This window comes from Marmota flaviventris, chromosome 9, assembly GCF_047511675.1.
Source record: "Marmota flaviventris isolate mMarFla1 chromosome 9, mMarFla1.hap1, whole genome shotgun sequence".
Taxonomy (NCBI): domain Eukaryota; kingdom Metazoa; phylum Chordata; class Mammalia; order Rodentia; family Sciuridae; genus Marmota; species Marmota flaviventris.
In genome coordinates this window covers 2,925,751-2,944,806 of record NC_092506.1, presented here as the reverse complement: position 1 = coordinate 2,944,806, position 19,056 = coordinate 2,925,751, and the positions used below count along the sequence as shown (strand labels likewise).

Here is a 19,056-nt window from a genome sequence, read left to right as displayed (position 1 = left end):
GTGGCCTTAAAAGCACTGTTTTTCTTGTCTTCTCAAGACACAAAGCAAGGTTTGAAGCACACAACTCACAAGATTGTGGCAATACAGCTTTTATCCCGAGACCTCATCCCTTGGGTGCATGTTAAGTAACCAAAATTATTTTAAGGCGGAAAATTAAAGTAACTGACTTTTTTCTGCAATACAACTTGGTGCACAGTAAGTTGAGTGGCAAAACATGACCTCAAAATGAGGCCTTAAACTCCAATTAAACAACTTTTAAGTTTGGCCTTTGGGGTTTTCAACAGGGACAAGATTGAAGAAATCAGGGGCTGGGGTTGTGGCTCAGAGGTAGAGTGCTAGCCTAGCATGCATGAGGCACTGGGTTCAATCCTCAGAACCACATAAATGTAAAGTAAAGATATTGTGTCCACCTAAAACTAAACAATAAATATTAAAAAAAAAAGATTGAAGAAATCAAACAAAAAAGTCCAGAGGGACAAAGACAGTTTGAGGAAAAGCCCAATCATTTGCCCTCGTGTTGGGCAACAAACCACTGCCCCCTTGGATATGCCCAGAGGTGCCATATGGAAAAGTAGCCTTGAGGCTACTCCTGCTGTAGAGATCCTGAGCACAGGAGTCGAAGGCCAAAAGTGGGGGTTACCCACACCTGTTTATGTCCCTCTACAAAGAGGAAATCACTAGCAAGAGATTGCCCTTCCCTCTGAAAGCAAGAGGGGTCATCTGTTCTAGTTATGGCTGTCCTGGAAGACTGAAGATGTCCACGTCTCTTAAAAGTGCTTTTGATCAACTGGGCATCACCTCAGGAGAGCCTCAGGTGACTCTAGCGGAGGGAAAGACTCGCTTTGCGATAGAGGCTCAGTTCTCTGGCTTGGCTGAGCCTCCTGGCCGTCTTCCAATCAGACTAGCGCTGTGGCTGGTATTGAAGGAACCCCAGGCGAGACGGTGCCTCAAACCTCGGCCTTGGTCAGTGCCTGACTTGAGTGCTCCCCTTCTATGAGCCGGGGCGTTGTTGAGGGGATGGACGGGCTGTGTGTCCATGCACTCCTGATTTAATTCGACTTCTTATTGACCTGAGTAAAGGATGGACAGTTTGTGCGTTATGGTCGTGCTGGGCAGAAAAGCGTGGTGCCGTCCACTGCACCAGGCTGCGGCTTTACGGGACAGAGGACTCGCAGAGCGCCGCCCACTCCCCAACACCGCGGCGGCCAGAAGCCCCGTCTTGCCCACTGCGGGCCACGCCCTGCTGCCCTCTGCCCGCCCACGCTGGCCTTCCTCCTCGGGGTCTCCCGGCATGCCGCGCGCGGGGCGTCGGAGCGCGCGTTGCCTAGCGACGCGGCGGTCCGGAAGTCGGGGGCGGGACTTCCGGGGAGGCGGTTGCATCAGATTCTGGGAAGCGTCTGTCGCTGCGGCCACGGGTCCGGGATTCCCAGCGATGGCAGGTTCCTCCGGGGAGCAGAGTGAGTGGCGCGGCCCGCGCGGAGGGGACTGACTGCCTGTGCGCCAGCGTCCAGCGGGGCTCTGAAGGCAGGGGGTCCGTGGCGCGCAGTGTCCAGCGGGGGCTCAGAGCAGGGGGCCTCCGGGGCAGATAGCATCCAGCAGGGTTCTGAGAGCGGTCGGGTCCGGGGCGGGCCGCGTCCAGCGGGGCTCTGAGGGCGGTGAGGTCAGGGGCTTGCGGTGGGCAGCGTCCGGCCGCGACTCTGAAGGTGGTGGGAGTCTGGGTGGACAACGCGCATCAGGTCTCTGAGAGGAGGGAACCAGGGGGGCGGGCAGCATTCAGCCGGGCTGTGGTGGGGTATGGAGTGGGCAGTGTCCAACCTGGGCTCTGAGGGCAATGGGGCCTGGAGTGGGCCGAGGGTCTCCAAGGTAGGCAGTGACCAGGCCGTAAGAGCAATGGGGGTCTCCAGGGCAGGCAGTGGATTCCAGGGGTGAGCAGTAGTCCTGAGGGAGCAGTGGCCAGTCCCTGGTTCTGAGGGCACTGGGGCACTGGGTCCCTGGGATTGGCAGTGGGGGTCTGAGTTTTGAGGAGTGGTCCACAGGATTTTTTTCAGGTGGGAGCACCAGCCTGGCAGCCACCCACCCCAGCTAGTGAAGCCACTCTGTCCCCAGTCTCAGTTTTCTAGTTGGGTTGGGGGAAGTCTCCTTGCACACCCAACTGGGGAGGTGGCCTAGAGTCAGACAGTCTGTTTCTAGCTGGTGCCTGAACCAGACCTCATCTCCTCCTACCCCATTTAGAATCTGGGGGCAGGCAAAGGCTCAAGGATTGTTTTGGTTTTCTGCCCAGCCGGGTGGGTGGAAGGGCACCTGAGGTTGGTGCTCAGGGAAGTGGGGCAGAGGAAGCCAGAGCTACATGTACACACCATAAAACAGCTTGGGGTTTACCAAGTCTTTCATCTTGGGTTGAGCCAGCAGTCACAATTGGGATCTGCCTCATCAGAGCATTACTGCCCACTTTATTGCCAACCTAGGAGGCTGGGGTGGGGGGACTCTGTCAGCTCCCTGGGTCAGTCATATCAGCAGGACCAGACCAGAGCCTTGGCAGTCAGATCTCTGACAAGCACTAGGTCTTTTCTCACTGTTCCTTCTGTAAGATTTAGGTGCTGGAAAGAATAGAGACTGTGGCCCCAGATCCTTACAGTCCGGAGCAGACTTTCCAAGGGAAACATTCTTGGCACAGGTTTTATTCTTTCTGCTGGCAAAAAGTAGGTGTGAGTTCTGACATCTCCCCTCCCTGACTCAGTGTAGGACATACCAAAATTTCTGTGGCATCCTGTGGTATCCCTTATTCCTGAGAGTCCATTCTGTGATATCCCTTATTCCTTATTCCTCCACTGGTTCTAGGCAGGTGGACCTGAACACCTAGGAAACCCATGTTTCGCACCCAGTGGCGCACCCAGATGACAGGGCTGCCTGTCCTGTGCCTGGTGGCAGAGCTATGCAGCATTCCACTCAGCTGGCGTGCCTGGATTCCAGCACCACCTCCAAACGCCCCAGAGTCAGTAGCCTTTGGAGGTCCACCCAGACTCCTGTAGAACAGCAGTGAGGCTAAGTGCTCATCCCTAGAGCCCACCTGGCAGGGCTGGGGTCCCAGCTCTGTGCCTCCTCACAACAGCACAAAGTGATGGTGTCCATCTGGGAGGGAGCCGTGGGTAGTGAGCTCAGAGATATAAAGGTCTTACGACATGCCATGTAATATGTGGAACCCAAGTCTTTAGTTTTTAGTTTTTAAATAAAAGTGTGTGTGTGTTTCATTTGTGAAACTAAGTGGTAGAATGAGAGTATTTTAGTCAGTTTTTTCACTACTGTAACTGAAAGGCCTGACCAGCATAATTATAGAGGAGGAGTAGTTTATTGAGGGCTCATGGTTTCAGAGGTCTCAGTCCACAGAGAGCTGACTCCACTCCTTAGGGCTCCAGGTGAGGCAGAACCTTGGTGCAGGAGAGTGTGGCAGAGGGAAGCAGCTCACATGATGATCAAGAAGCAGAGACTCCAGACATAAAACATATACCCAAAAGGTGCGTTCCCAATGACCCTCCACCTCTAGCCACACCCTGCCCACTTCTAGCCTCTACTCAGTTAATCCCATCAGGGGATTAATTAACCAGTTAAAACTTATAACGCCATCATTTCTCCCCTACACCTTCTCGCGTTGTCTCACACATGAGCTTTTTGGGGGCACCTCACATTCAAACCATAACAGAGGTGTTTGGGTTTGTTTCTTATTTGTTTATTTTTTAGTTGTTCCAGAACTTTAGGCTTGCAGACCTTGAGGGATTTGGCTTATTTCTGGAGATGGCTCTGTCAGTTGGGATGAACCCCAGATGTCTGACAGCAGGTGGGCTTCCTCAGCCTAAAGCTATAGGGCCATAGCATGGCTGGTGCACTGCCCGCCCCACTCCACACACAGACCCTTCCGTGGGCTGAGCCTCAGAAAGAGGAAATAAAATGAAGTCATGAAGACCTCATGTCACAAACAGAGACATTCTCAAGGTTGTGTGTTTCCCATTTTGGATTGTTTTTTATTCCCCAGATTGGTTCTTTGAAAGTGACCATCTTCCCAGACTCTTCAGGGAGCTCCTCGTTTCGGGACTGTCTTCCCTAAGTTGACTGAGCACATGTGCTGCTCCCTCTTGATTGGTGGGTCCAGCCTCTCCTGCAGCCCCCGTGCAGGCCAGCTCTGTGCAGGGCCTATAACAGCGGCCCATCCAGGGCCTCTGAGGTGGATGCAGCTCATTTCAGGGCCTTTTCCTGCCGACTCAGGTCACCACTTTGGTTACAAAATCTAACTAAAAGGGTCTTCGCAATCAACCCAGCCAGTACTTCCCAGCATGCGTCAGTACTGGCGCTGTCCTGAACACCTGTCTGTCCTCCCTTATGACGTCAGAGCAGCTCTTTGCAGTAGGTACTGTTGTATTTTCCTGTGCAGATGGGAACCCTGAGGTCCAGAGAGGTCAAGGTCCAGAGAGGTCCCAGTGTCTTAGCTAGCCAGAGGCAGAACCAGGCTCTCCTGGGCAGGCTGAGGGCAGCGGGATGTGCTGGGCTGCCTTGGTGCCTGCTGTTTGGAGTAACCAGAGGCTCCAGGTCTGAGTGTAAGGTGGGCAAAACAGAGCTCTCGTGCTTCTCTGCTTCCCAAAGCAGAGTGAAATGTACCTATTTATAGGCCATAAATATTTGCTAATCAATGACCTTAGGATTCCATGATCCCAAGTATATAGGATCTTAGGAGGAAGGGCACTCATGGTGAATACCTAGCCTTTCCAGCACCTGTGTGGTACCTCCCTGTGGTCATCCCTGCTTGCCTCAGTGTGTGAAGAAGGTGGTGGTGAATTCCCTGGGGAGAGATGATGTCTGGGAGTCACCCTGTTACGAGTGACCATTCAGGTGCGAGGTGGGAGCCCTTGGTGTGGGATATGGCTCTGGATTTGGAGTGGGCTGCGTTGTCTCCGAGGCGGTGGGAGCAGGGGACATGCACCGCTCCTCCCCAGGATTCGCAAAGGTTAGTGTTTTCCAGTCCCCTTTTTGAGAGCTGCTGGTGGGGTGGGGAAGCCCCATGGGAAATATGTGGGGGCTGAAGAGAGCAGCTGAGGGAGGCGCCCTGGAGGTTGAGGGGAGCATCTACAGAAAGGGAGCCATCTGCGGTGGGTGTGGGAGGTATACCTACAGGGTGAAGAGTTCAGCTCCAGCGGGGTTGGCAGGTGGAGGGCTGAGCTCGGGAAGGTGCAGACCCTGGCGGTCGAGGCTGACCTCCAGGAGGTGTGCTGAGCACAGACCTGTGGACAGGTTCTGCATTTAGTGGGCCACCCATCTGCCTGTCCAGGTTCCTACCGCACTGGGGCAAGCACAGGGTGCTGTGGGAGCTTGTTGAAGCGCTACTTGCTGGGCCCACCCCCAGAGGTTCCAACTGGCAGGTCTCAGGCGGGCCCAAGTATGTGGCTTCCTTCTAAGTAGTCCCAGCTCCTGCTGATGCTGCAGGGGATGGGCCTTGGTTTGAAGGGCAGGGTGAGCCTCCAGGGACCGGCGGCAGGAGCAGAAGTCAGAGAGCGCAAGCCTAAGGGTGGATGGGAAGAGCGAGAGGGAGGGCGGCCCTTTGCAGGTGAGGAATGTGGGTTTTGTGATGTGATTTTGGCTCAGTCCCTGTGCCAGTGTTTCAATTCATGTGGCTTAGTAAGTACTCTCTAAGGACTCCAGTAGTGTAGACTGTGATAGTCACCGTCCACCTTTGGGACATCCCCACCCTCAGATCCTCTGTCCTTTGATGTGTTTGTTGCCTGGTGGTGGACAGCCCTCCCCTGGAGACAGAGCAGGAATTTGGGCAGAGGTGTGTGGGTGCCAGGTGGGGGAGTTCTGCCTGCTCCCTGGGTTCCCGTCTCACCTGGCATCAGACTGAGGGTCTGACTCAGGCCCGCCCCCTGTGAAAGCTGGCCTATTCTGTTTCCTCCACACCCAAATGCAGCTTCCATAATTAGCCAAACAGCCTGGTGGAAGCGTCCCTGGCTGCCTTGCCAGCCTGAGGGGACTCTCTCTCAGTAGGGACTGGCCTAATTCCCTTGTTGTCTGGGCTGCTCCACAGGGTGCATTTAGGAAGGAGGTGTGATCCCGGAAGTGCCTCTAGGAGCTCTCTGAGGGTATGAGCCCATCATGGCCATGAGCCATGATGATGATCATCATCGTCATGCAGGAGCGATTATGATAATGACGGCAAGCTGGGTGCTGGCCGTGTGCCAGGCAGTTTTGCAACATTTTAAAAGTGTAATTTCACTTACTGCTCCATAGCTTTACGAGGTGGCTGCTGGTAGGGTGGTTTACACCGGAGGAAGGCAGGTGCCTGCCCCGAGGCGGCCGTCTCCAGGGCCTCCCAGAGCCTCCCGCAGCATCTTCCTTAGTGCTCCAGGGCTGTCCCAGTCACTGGGACAGTGTGCAGGTTTTTCCCATAAAAGTGCCGTGTGCTCATGGATCAGTGTAGACAATCTGAGCCGCGAAGAGGGAGAAGGCAGCCGCGTCTCTCGTCACTCTGCTTGTTAGAGAGTGCTGCTGTCCCTGTTTGGGGGAGTCCTTGTAGTCGCCGCTGTCCCCAGGAACATGGAGTGTGAGAAGGGCCTGCATGTGCCTGCTGTGGGGAGGTGGGCAGGACCCAAAGCCACCTGTGTGCTGTTGCCCCGGGATGCCCCAGGGATCCTCTGGCTCAGCTCCCTGTCACCATGGCTGAGCCCATCTTAGTGTCTCACACTAGCCCTGAGTGAAGGGTCAGATCCAGGGGAGTAGTTTCCAGTGGGCGCTGGAGCCCTGGGGACAGAGCTCAGGCAGGCTCCCTGATGTGTCACTAGTGACCTGCATCTCTGTCATAAGCAGGACCACTGCTGGTGCCCATTCTCCTTGTTCCTTGGGTTGGCAATTAAGCACCTGAGAATGCGGAGGCAAGCATAGAAAGCAAGTTTTATTTAAGAGAGGGACAGAGGTGGCAGACCTCTGTGCTGCGGGGGTGGGGTGGGGTGCGTATTGCTCTTTGTGGACCTCAGAACCCCCTCCTTCTCTTTCTTCTCCCTGTACCTGCCTAAGGGCAGGAAGGAGCAGGAACAGGGCCGGAGTGAGGTCCTGGAGGTCAGCTGTTAGCCACCCCTTGTCTTCCCTGGATGACCAGCCCTCACCTCTCAACCCCCAGCATTCAGGACCTACACTGACTGCCAGGCCTTCTGCCCCCTGCCTCAGTTTGTTGAGGATGGTGACATTTCCTGTCCCCTCAGGCAGGTGGGGCTGCAGATAGACATCTTATTGGCTAAGAAAGCACGCGGGGGTCAGTACAGTGGGCTCATTTTATAGAATTATTTTCTTAATCTCGCGTTCCCACCATCCTCATTATTTGTCCCCTTGTGGTGCCACTTAACAGGCTGCTGGGCTGTCGGGGAAAGATCCGGGTGAACTAGAAGTTTCTGGAAGGAAGTTGCTCCGTGCCAGGATTTTTTTTAAATATCTATCTTTTAGCTGTAGTTGGACACAATACTTCTCTTTTACTTATTCATGTTTTTATGTGGTGCTGAGGATCAGACCAAGGCCTGGCACGCGCTGGGTGAGCTGAGCCCAGCCCCAGCCCCAGGCCCAAGCCCAGGTTCTCCAGTCTCCTCTTCATCTAGGCCCTGGCCTGGCCGTCCTCAGGACTGCCCCAGCAGGGACCCGTGTAGCTGGGGAAAGGGATGCCTGCCTGCCAGGCCCCACCCTGGAAGGCAGTTCCTTCACTGTACGCAGAATTCCAGTGTTATTGCCCAGGGCCTGGAGCAAGGGGGCTGCTCCCCAAAGCCCGTGTCTGGATCCTAAGAGGTACCTGCTGGAGGAGGGAGAGCAGGTGGGCCAGGCCTCGGGCAGGGGCATTTGGAGCAGGGAGTCCTCAGCCAGAGGAGAGGCTGACCCCAGCCAAGCTCCAAGGAAAGCGAGGAGCTTGGGGGCATCTGGGGGTGTGTGTCCCCCTAAGTGCAGCAGTTAGGGTCCATATGACCAGAGGGAAGCCATTGTGAGGCTTAGAGCAGGTGGTGATGTGGCCCCTGCTTCTCAGCAGGGAAGGGCTGGGCTGTGCTGTGGGGCTGGTGTCTGCCACTGGGGAGTTGAGGTGAGAGGTGGAGCCGAGGTGAGGGCCTGGGGTCTCAGCACAGTTGAAGGTGGGCTGCACGTGGCTGTCCGAAGGACAGTCTGCCCAGGGCTGCAGCTCTGTGGTTGAAGAGAGCACCTAACCCTAGGCGCACTGGAGGGAAGCAGGGAGGGTCGGGACCTGCAGAACTGGCCCTGGCACCAGCAGGCGTGTTTCTGGGAAGCCTTGTGAGTACAGCATCCAGACGGAGAGTTCAAGGGGGCTTTCCACCTGGCGCCCACACCGTCCCTGCAGAGGAGGAGCTGGGGCTCTGGGACCCCTGCTGCAGCCTTGGGGGCTGGGCACTGGCTGTGGAAGGACCTGGAAGGAGGATGTAGCCCAGGTGTCGGGTGGTTTCTGCCACCACAGCTCTGCGCTTCATTTCAGCCCATCCTCACTGGTACCTTCGTGTTCTAGAAAGTTCCATTTGTAGGAATTGAGGGAAGGGCTTCCATGGCAGAACACGTGGAGAGAGGCCTGTGCCCCCGCAGTGTCCTTGCACACGTGCTGTTTTTCAGGAGCACGGTTTGATTCTGGGTTGCACAGCAAGCACGAGGTGGAGGAGCAAGGAGGGACAAGTTCAAGGGGTGCAGTGTTGCTTGTGGGTTATCTCCCCTCCCCATGGCTGCTCTGCTGTGCATCCTGCACTGACCCAGGTGACCTCACAGGCTAGGCAGCTGGGCAGCATGGGGAGAGGTGATTGGGCATGTGCTCAGCACCTGAGCTCTTTGCCAGGTACAAGGTGTCTGTGTGAAGAGAATGAGCCTATCTTCTTCCCACTGTAGCCTTTGGCAAATGAGATGACCAGGAGGAGCTGGGCTTGGTGTGGCTCACCTCAGGGACTGGCACAGGCTCAGTTTTCTGGCCTAGGGGCCTGGCTGGCGCCACTTTCCTTCTCTGCCTCTGCTTAGGGAGCCTGGGTTTGGGGCAGCTCCTCATCCCCAGGCCCTGATGTCAAAGGTTGATGTACCCAGACTTTTGCTACAGTTCCTCGGTGACTAGGAAACAGCTGAGAGCTCTGTTTTTATTTAGCAGAGACTTGCAGCAAGGCGGACAGGGTGGAGGGAAGGCGGCTGCTGGGTTTCTGTTCTTGTGACTAAAAGGCTCAGGGGTCACTCCAGTTGAACTGGGCTAACTGGGCTGCACGAAATAACCACACTCTTAGAGACACAAATACCTTTTCTCTTTGGTCGCTGTGACGGCTCCTCTGACCTTAATGGTCTGCAGAAAGAGAGGGAGCGAGAGCACTCGCTGACCCCTTTTATTGAGGAGAAGCTATTCAAATGAGGCCAGGGGTCAGGTTTCAGGGGCTGAGTCTATCTTCATGATGTCCACTGTCAGCAGGTTGACTGACACCTGGGTAGGCCACACCCAAGGGCACAGTAAGAGGAGGGGACACATACAAGGCACTTCCGGGGAAGATTCTATCCTAAACAGGGCAAGGGGTTAGATTACAAAGGAACAGGTGAGCATAGCTCCACCCACGGGGCTGTAGAAAGACACACGCATGCCCGAGACACCGAACCCAAGAAGGGTAGGAAAAGCTCTGCCACATTTTTTGACTGAGCGCCTCAGCACCCAGCTGGGGAGTGTGACTCAGTCACATGTAAGGTTGGTCTCCCACAGGCGGCTTAAGTGGTGCAAGTGAAAAATGACAGGGGGCTGGCCAGTGTGCAGGCCCAAGTTGCTGGGTGACCTGGCCACGGTGCCCTCCTGGGGGTTCCTGCAGGCATAGTGCTTGGTCCTTGGAGATACTCCTGAGTGGCAGCAGGTGCAGTCTTTTAAGTCAGTGCTCTAGGGAAGGGCCAGCATGGCTGGGCCGCCATGCTAGAAGTGTACCTTCTGGCAGCCCAAGCATTCTCAGGTAGGCTGGGGTCATCCTGGGGGTGTGGGTGCTGGAAGCCATGATGTCTCTGGTCATCTTGGTACAGGGTGGGGGTGATGGCAGCATGTGCCGGGAGCTCGGGGTTCTCACCCATGCCTTGTCCCCCACACACATCCCCACTGTCTGCAGGGAGAGGCCCTGCTGTGAGAAAGGGCTCTGGGCTTTTTTTTTTTTTTTCTTTCCTTTTCTGTTGTGAGTTTTAAAATTTGAGGTGAGATGGGCACAGTGGCATTCCAGGTAATCCCACCAACTCCAGACTTGAGGCAGGAGGATTGCAAGTTTGAGTCTAATCGCAGCAACTTAGTGAAACCCCGTCTGAAATGTGAAACATTAGAAAGGGCTGGGGATGTGGCTTGGTGGTGGAGCACCTGGGATCAATCCCAGCACCCAAAATAAAATAAACTTAAAAATAAATAAATAGAGGTGAAAGCCCGTAGCAGTGAACCGTCTTGAAGTGCACAGCCCAGGGCGGTCAGCGCACCACGCTGCTGTCCCCTCAGCAGGGAAGCAGCTCCCTCCCCCACCGCCTTGCCCCGCATGCTGCCCCTGCACCTCTGCCGCCTGTGGATGGTTGACATCCAGGAAAGGGTTTGGACACGTGGGTCTCTTTTGACTCCTGCCCAGCAGCTCGGAGCAGTCTTCTCCTGCTTGATGCCCTGTGTCCTCTGCCTCATGTCATCAGCGCTCTGCCTCATGTTGTGTACCCTCTCCCACCTGTCTGAAGTCACATGTTCTCTGCTTCATGTCATGTGCCTTCTGCCAGCCTGCTAGACGTCCTATGTCCACTGCCTCATGTTGCATGCCCTCTACCTGCCTGCCTGGCGTCAGATGTCCTCTGCCTGATGTCCTTTGCCCTCTGTCTTTGCAGCTGCCGACTACAGGTCCATTCTGAGCATTAGTGACGAGGCAGCCAGGGTGCGGGCCCTGGACGAGCACCTCAGCACGCGTAGCTATGTCCAGGGGTACACACTCTCTCAGGCAGATGTGGACGTGTTCAGGCAGCTCTCGGCCCTGCCCGCCGACTCGAGGCCCCTCCACGTGGCTCGGTGGTTCAGGCACATAGAAGCGCTCCTGGGTCGCCCTTGTGACAAGGGTGAGGCCTGCGGGCCCCAAGCAAGTGAGTACCAGCTGCTGCCCCTGCCGCTAGGGTCTGTGCTCCGAGGTCAGGGTGTTCTCCACCCCCCATGGCGTGTGGTGGCATGTGGTGGCATGTGGTGGCATGGGACAGTGGACTGTGGGAGCCTCGCCCAGGGTCCTGAGCTTGAGGTCTGGCAGGGCAGGTGCCGTGCTCAGTGGGTAGCATAGAAGCCACCCTGTGGAGTTGGTTCCTCAAGATCAGGACATTCCTGTTGCTGGCACAGCTGCAGTGACCAGCGGCCCCCTGGGGGTGTCCAGCATGCTGGGCTGTGGGCCCCAGTCCTGGGGAGCTGAGTCGGCCTCTGGCTTAACTTGTTTTTCTTTATTTCCCTAAGACCGCAGTGTGTTCCTCCCCTGGTGTGGTGCCATTAAACACTAAAGCTAGATGAAGTGGCACTGAAGTGTTCAGGCCTCAGAGAGCATTTTGAGATGAACTCAGCTGCATGGCTTCAGCTGCGTCCTTTCAGTGCCGCTTGCACCCCCCCCCCATCCCCCCGGTGCCACTGCAGTTATCTTGGGAGAAACGCTGCTGAGAGTCTCGAGGCTCAGGTTCCTGGGTGGCTTGGGGCTCTCTGGGAAGCCGAGGTGCCCCCTTCCATAGCTGCCTTGAGGCCCTGAGCGCCTGGCTTCCCCGGGGCTTTGTGCGTGCACCCTCCTTCCTGTAGGGCAGGCTGAGTGCTACCTTCCGTGGCCCCACTGGCAGCTCTGGGGGTTTCCAGACTTGGGATGGGGGATTGGGAACATGCCTCTGGGCCTCTGCTAGGTCCCAGTTTCACATGGGGCCGAGGAGTGCCAAGTCACCAAGGATAGGGGTTTGCTTTGGTTTTCTGCATAATCCTGCTGCTAACACCCTCCTGTCACAGGGAGGGAGGAATTACTGTGTGGGTCGCTACAGCAGGTGTGCCCGGCGTGGTGCATCAGGTTCCCTTCCACAGAACTCGGGCGGGTTACGCTGCTCTGCCCCAGCTTCTAAAGCATAGCCTGGAGGGGCTGAGACGGGAGGATCTGCCCCCCGGGAGGGCAGGCCTTGCCAGCACACCCTGGCCAGCTGGAGGAGAGGAGGGCTGTGCTCCTCCAGGCCTTATGACCCTCTGAGGGCAGGCGGCTCACTGCAGACCTGCACCCTGCCCAGTGAGGCTGCTCCAGGAGGGACTTGGGTGAGTGGACGGTGGACCGTGGACAGCGCTCACAGGATTGTCCTGCCTCTGTGTCCACGGAGACCGCCTGTGAGGCTCTCTGGAGCCCAGGAAGGATGTGCGTTAGGTCGGCCCACCCTTGTGCAGAGCATGCCGTGAGCCAGGGCTGGAGGCAGAGGTGGCGCTGGAACTGAGGGCTGCCACTTGCTGTCCAGTGGTTTGGGGCAGGCCTCAGACTCCTGGGAGACCAGCTGTGAGAACCAGAGCAGCTGCCCATCCCGGACTCTTCTGATGTTCTGCCCTGGATGGTGTTCTCCCTCCTTCCGACCCTGCTCCCTGTCACCCACCTTCCCTCCCAGCACACTCATAAGCCAGTCCCCCTATGGGCCATTCCGTGCTTTAAACGTGCCCACATCTGGCTTTCGAGGCACCTTCCCCAGCTTCTCCCCAGGGCTGAGGGCCTCAGCAGCTGGAGGGTCCTCTCAGACTCCGAAAGTCTCCATTGCAGCCCGTCCTGCCCACTTCCCACCTCCTCAGCCTCCTCTCTGTGGCTCCAGCACAGAGGCCAGTCCCGTCCCAGGGTGTAGAATTTGCTGGACGAGCCCTCCCTCGGAGCTGGGCTCTCTCATGCAGCCCCCACCTCTCCCAGCCCCCAGGGGGTCACGCCTAGGCTTCACTGAAGAAGGGCCCAGGTCTAGTGGCAGCGAGGCCTCCTTAGGAAGATGCAGGTTCAGCTTTGGGCTCTCCCCCTGAGGTGACTAACCCTCTACCTCAGGATGGTTTCTCTCGGTGGCTCCTTGCCGGGCCTTCTGCCAGTGCCAGCTTCTGCCCGGGGCATAGTGCTTCCTGGAGGCTTCCTGCCCTTCAGTCTCCCCGGGTCCCATTTCCAAGGCGGTTTCTGCCAGGTTGGGGCAGTGTTCCCCAGACAGCGCCTGGCCAGGTGGGACTGGTGCTGTCTGGGGTGAGTGGAGCATGTTCACTGTCACAGAGAGAACCCAGACAGAGGCTGACGGCTTCCTCGGGAGGTGGTGAGGACGCTGATGAGGACCACCAGGTGTGGGCCAGTGGTCAGAAGTCCAAGACTCTCGCTGAATGGGAGCCCGCTGACCTGGGCGAAGGGAGAGTTGTGAAAAACAGGCTGTAGTGTCACGCCTCCCAGTCTTTCCCTTCTGCAAGTCTGAATTTGTTTCTGCCAAACGTCCTTGAAACCTCTTGCCAGCTGCGGGCAGTGAGATTTTCCTTCCAGGGCATTTGATGCGTTGACCTCAGTGAGCCTCGATGCTTGATTAAGGGTCGGGGACGTCCCATGATAGGAATCTGTGGCCACCTGTGACAGTGTTGCGAGTCAGCTGGCAAGGACCTCCTGCTTAGCGCCGTCCTCTGTGGCCTCGCACCACCTCTCCATGGTGTGCCGCCTCCCGCCCCTCAGCCTGCTGGTTACCAGTCCTCCATCTCAGCTGAGTGGCCCTGGCAAGGGCGGGGACCTGGAAATGCCAACATTTGACACTTGTGCGGGGCCTGTGAAGGCTCTTCCTGTGAACAGAGGCACCCCCTTCCCAAGACAAACTCACCTAGGAGGCCGAGGGGCAGGGGATGAGTCACCAGTGCAGCCTAGAAGGGTAGAGTGTGACCTCCATCCTGAGGGTCTTCTCTGCAGCTCAGCAGAGGCCAGCGGGAGCAAGGTCCTGCCTGGGCACAGGTGGGCACGGGAGAGCTCCACAGAGCCCGGCTCTGGGAGGGCTGAGGAGGAAAGCGGGACTCCCCGAGGAGGGGGCGGATGCTGCAGAGCAGGCGCCAAGCCAGCCCTGGGTGGTTAGAAAGTGGTCAGCTACCCAGGGCACCTCCTCAGGTCCTCATGCCCACACAGCGAGGAAGCCATCTGCCTCAGGGGGAAGGGCCCCAGACCCAGGGCACACACCAGGGTGGGCTGTGCCACATGGTGGCAGGAGCAGGCAGGAGAACACTGACTGCCTGGCAGAAAGGGACTGTGGGGACCGGCAGGGCCAGCGAGGGCCAGCCTGGGGGTGGGGTGGGGCACAGGCTGTGTCCGAGGTTGGAGCATGCTGGCAGCTAACCACTCACTGCTCAAGCACAGAGCTGCAGAGGAGCTGGAGGCCCTTCTCCCCCTGACCTGTCATGGCCTCAGGAGAGGCTGAGGATAGGTAGCATCCATCAACTTTCCTTTTGCCCAGATGAGGGATCCTGGGAGACGGGGACAGTCTAGGTGGCAACAGTGTAGCCCGTGGACGGTCAGGCAGCTGACCCACGGGCTGTGGACAGCAGCTTATGTGGTGAACAGCAGGACATGCGGCATTCTAGACTCACACTGGGCTCTGTTGTCATTGAGACTCATGCAGGATGGGAACAAACCCAAGAAGGTTTGCATTGCTTCGTGTTGTTTCATTGAAAATCACAGTTTTGTGGTCCAAATTAGGTCTCGAGGTGTAGGGCGACCTGTGTTTTTGGGTGCTGCTGTGTGATCTGTCTGCTCTTCTGCCACCCAGGTAAAGGCCGGCGAGTGCAGCCTAAGTGGTCTCCTCCAGCTGGGACTGAGCCCTGTAAGCTCCGTCTATACAACAGCCTCACCCGGAACAAGGTAAAGAGGGGTCAGGTGGTGTGTGTGTGCGCGCGCGCGCGTGCGCACGTGGCTGGGATCCCTGTGTCGCAGTAAAGGGAAACTTTCCTGTTCACCACGCAGGGCTCCAGAGTTCAGCCTCTTTGGTGACTTCCTGTGCTGTGGCTGGTGTAACCTGGGGGCAGAGCTGTGACTGTGGAAGCCTGCCCACTGGCTTCTGGGTGTGGGCTACCCTGAGTAGGCACAAGTGCTTGAGGTCATTCACAGCCAGGCCAGAGCTGGTATGCCTTCAGAGCCCAGGGTTGCAGCGGGTGTTGCTCGAGCAGAGCAGGAAGGGGGCAAACTGCCTGCCAGGTGCTGGGAGCCCGAGGCTTGGAGGAGAAGGTAGGGCTAAAGCTGACCCAGCAGTGCTGCCCAGGCTGTGGTTGGGGTGTTCAAAAAAGGTTGGGATTTTGATCAGCAAGCATGCTTAGCGGGCAGGGACAGGGGCAGGGGCAGCGCAGCCCACAGTCTTGTTATGGAACTCATTGGTCCTGATGTCCCCCAAAAGCTTTTGGGGTGTTGGGATGGTCTGGCCTGCAAGCCAGGCGTTCAGGGAGGGACAGACCCTGGCCAGACAAGACCCTAGGCTTGCTCTAGGGCCCAGGCTGCTGCTCTTGGCCTCAGTGACTTTTCTGAAGAAGAAAGCAGAAGCCAGACCCCTGAGGCTGTGCCTGGAGCAGGTGGGGGGCTACGAGCACCTGCTCAGGCCCAGATGCTCGCTGCCTTTGTTGCACAAGTAGCATTCCCACAAAGGATGCACACTCCAGAGGGGGACAGGACCCCAGGGGAAAGGGGCTCTAGCCGTCTCCATCAGTGGACAGTGAGCGGGGCTGCCGTGGATTCTACGGCTCCCACCAGACTACTGTAGCCTTTTTAATCCAATAAAATAGTGCTCGTGAAATACGCTTGTGCAGAACAAAGGCAGCGGGCAGTCTGGGCCTGAGAGCAGGGGGATGCGTGTTGAACTTTGGGTGCTCCTGCGCAGCTTCTGGGATCTCTTGTGACGGCTCTCCTTCACTTCTAACAAGGACGTGTTCATACCTCAAGATGGGAAAAAAGTGACCTGGTACTGCTGTGGGCCCACTGTCTATGATGCATCGCACATGGGGCATGCCAGGTAAGGTCCAGTGCCGCAGGTGATCCACCTTGCTGCAGGAAGGTTAGGGCTGACCCAGAGGCCAGTGTCCCCAGCCTGGTTGCTGTCCTGGACTCCACTCCAACACCCCCATCATGCTTTCCTTATCCCTCCAGCTCTGCAGGTCCCCTGTGCAGAGTTTCCATGGCTCTCAGACCTGAGGCCAAGTTGCCTGTGACCCTGACCTGTCTGTCCACAGGTGTGGCTTGACGAGAGTTCGTGGCTGTTAGGGTAGAGGCCACAGAATCCTTTTACTTACACAGGTCAAATTTCCCTTTCTGGTGCTTGGAGCCAGAAGCATGTTTTATTTCGGATTTTGGAGTATTTGCGTGTATGTCGTGAGCTATCTTGGGGATAGGACCCAAGTCGAAGCAAGACATTTGTTTGTTTCATGTACACCTTATACATATAACTTGAAGGTAATAGTTTTTGCAGTTTTGTGCGTGAAGCAAAGTTTAATGGTGTGGGCTTTTCCTTCATGGCATCATTAGGCTGCACATCACGAGGACTTTGGGTTTGGGGGCATTTTGGATTATCAGTTCAGGGCCGCTTAGCCTGTGCATGCTCCTGTAGTGCCCGGCTAACATACAGCATGTGCTGATGGAAGCTTGTGTGTTCACTGTTCAGGTCCTACATCTCTTTCGACATCCTGAGAAGAGTGTTAAAGGATTACTTTCAGTACGACGTCTTCTACTGCATGAACATCACAGACATTGATGACAAGGTAGGGGAGTGTTCCAGATCAGTCATACTCACAGGACTCTGATCCGTAAGTAGCATGGTGTAGGTTTGAGCTAGCTTAGGCGTGACTAAATGCACCTACTTGAGTCCCCTCAATGGTTTGGTACTAGCTTATGCAGATGTGTGGACACTTACGTAGGTGTAGATGCCACTAGAACCCAGCATGTTCAGGGGCCAGGTTGAGTTTGTGTCCCTGGTGCTCTGAGAAGGGATCCTGCTCTGTATCTGGCTCTGGAGGAAGTGGGACCCAGCACCTGTTTCTCAGGCATCAGGAAGTTCACCTCTTCCGCTCAGCAAGTAGCAGATTGAGGGTGGTGTTGGGGTCCCAGGGTGCTTACCCACCATTTACACCTGCTCAGTGAGGGGGCAGCCTGCTGCATGGATGGGAGTGGGCTCTGAGCACACCCTGTCTCCCGCTGCAGATCATCAGGAGGGCCCGGCAGAATCACTTGTTTGCACAGTATCGGGAGCGGAAACCACCAGCCACCCAGCTCCTGGAGGATATTCGTGCTGCTCTGAAGGTGAGCCCTCTTCCGCTCTAGATGTTGCCCTGCCTCCTGCTTATGGCACTAGGGCCCTCTGTAGGTCATTGTCCCCAAAGTGCAGTCTGTCTCCACAGAGCAGTGCATAAGCCATTTTGTCAGGGGTACTAGAGTCTCGGCACGTGTGGCTTCTGGCCTACGGGAAAGTGAGCAGGACAGATGCATGGGGACGGAGTGCAGGGTAGGTGGCCTTCCTTCTGCTTCCAGGAGAACCTGAGGCATCACAGTGCCACTGACCACACTTGCTCCTGAGAAGACCCAACAGTATTACTGTCCAGTTACAAAGCTGAGGTCGTGACCAGTCTGCTGCCTCTGCCCAAGTGCAGAAGTTGTGCTGGCTTGAGATCTGTTGTATCCACGATACTGCGAATCTTCAGAACGATTGAAATGCGTTTTCTCCAACTTGATAATCTAATTCTGAATAAGCATATTGTAAACGCGGTTCTGTATTGTATTACATAATATGACAAGATATGTAAGAGAAAGTCATTTTATTTGCTTTAATAACTCCCAGGAATCCCTAGTAATTAGAGTGATATTACTGGCATGTCTGTGGCATTTTATCTCTGAAAGGAAATGAAGGCATGAATTGGGGTCTCGCTGTCAGGCTAACAGGACTGGGGCCTGCTGGGCCGCAGTGGCCTTTGAGATGGAAATGGCTGCTGCTTCTCAGGGCTCTGCATATACTCTCGTTTAGCCCCCAGCAGCCTAGAAGTATTGCTCTCAGCCCCATTTTACAGGTGGCCACTGAGACGCAGAGCAGTGAAGGGTCCCACCCAGTCGTGTGTGAGGAGGGCCAGCGCAGGACTGCCTCAGCTGAGGACACAGGCCTCTGGGCCCACTGCTTGGGGAAGAGCTGGGGTGCAGACTTCTCGATCACCTTGGGCCAGTGAGAAACACTGGTCTTCTCTGCCTTGAGTCAGCTCTGTGAGCACAGGTTTCAGTGTGGTATCCACCAAGGTTGATATGCCCCTTTTTCTGTAGCCGTTTTCAGTAAAGTTAAGTGAGACCACAGATCCTGGCAAGAGGCAGATGCTTGAGCGAATCCAACACACAGTGGAGGTGGCCACAGGGCCACTTGACCAGGCCGTGGTCGCCGGCCTCTCTGAAGAGGAGATCAACAGCCGCGCGGAGGTGAGCACTTCCGGGGTCCCTGCCAGCTCTGTGCGTAAGATGCTCTGCAGGGGACCAGTCTGCGTTTTAGAGTCAGATGCCTGGGCCCATGACTGGTGGCCTTGCTCTTGGGTGGCTGAGTTGGTGCTCCCCATCCCATGCCCTCCAGCCCCATCTCCTAGGTGCCGAGCAGAGAGCCACTGGAGCAAGCCCGGGATCCATGTGAGTCCCACCTGCTTCTCCTCGGACACTTGCTCCCACCATGCCCACTGGGAACACAGGGGAGTGGCCTTCTTTGGGGATCATCCCATGGTTGTCCAGTGTCCTTCCCAGGGCCAGGGTTCTGTGGGTGAGAACCTATGGGACCGGCCTTGGCACTGGGCAGGTCTGCTGCTACTGCTGGGAAGACCCCCTTCAGACAGGAGTGAGGGCAGTGGACATACAGGGTGCCCACTTTGCCCCTGTCCCTCCCTTCTCGCTGCCAGCGCCCTCTGCTGGCCACCATAGCTCTGGGAATGAGAAACAAGCCGGGCCTGGCCAGGGCGGGCAGCAGTACCAGAGAGGCTCTGGCAAGAGCCCACCCCGGCTCCAGACCACAGCCTTGCCGACCCTCACTACTGACTCCTGTGCCCCTGCC

The 19,056-nt window shown here is 56.6% G+C and overlaps 1 protein-coding gene across 3 annotated transcripts in view; it reads left to right on the top strand.

Annotated features, from left to right (window-relative positions):
* Positions 1 to 1,375: 1,375 nt before the first annotated feature.
* Cars1 (cysteinyl-tRNA synthetase 1) overlaps positions 1,376 to 19,056 on the top strand; it is a 51,211-nt gene continuing 33,530 nt past the window's right edge. The window contains exons 1-7 of one of the 3 annotated variants that reach the window (XM_027944309.3): positions 1,376 to 1,457; positions 10,867 to 11,115; positions 14,776 to 14,867; positions 15,917 to 16,005; positions 16,651 to 16,747; positions 17,187 to 17,285; positions 18,291 to 18,440. In XM_027944309.3, the coding sequence (XP_027800110.2) occupies positions 1,433 to 1,457; positions 10,867 to 11,115; positions 14,776 to 14,867; positions 15,917 to 16,005; positions 16,651 to 16,747; positions 17,187 to 17,285; positions 18,291 to 18,440 (801 nt within the window). In that variant the 5' untranslated portion in view covers positions 1,376 to 1,432. Of the gene's footprint in view, positions 1,458 to 10,866; positions 11,116 to 14,775; positions 14,868 to 15,873; positions 16,006 to 16,650; positions 16,748 to 17,186; positions 17,286 to 18,290; positions 18,441 to 19,056 lie in introns of those variants that run through there. The other 2 variants (XM_027944310.2, XM_027944311.3) reach the window with 2 other exon arrangements.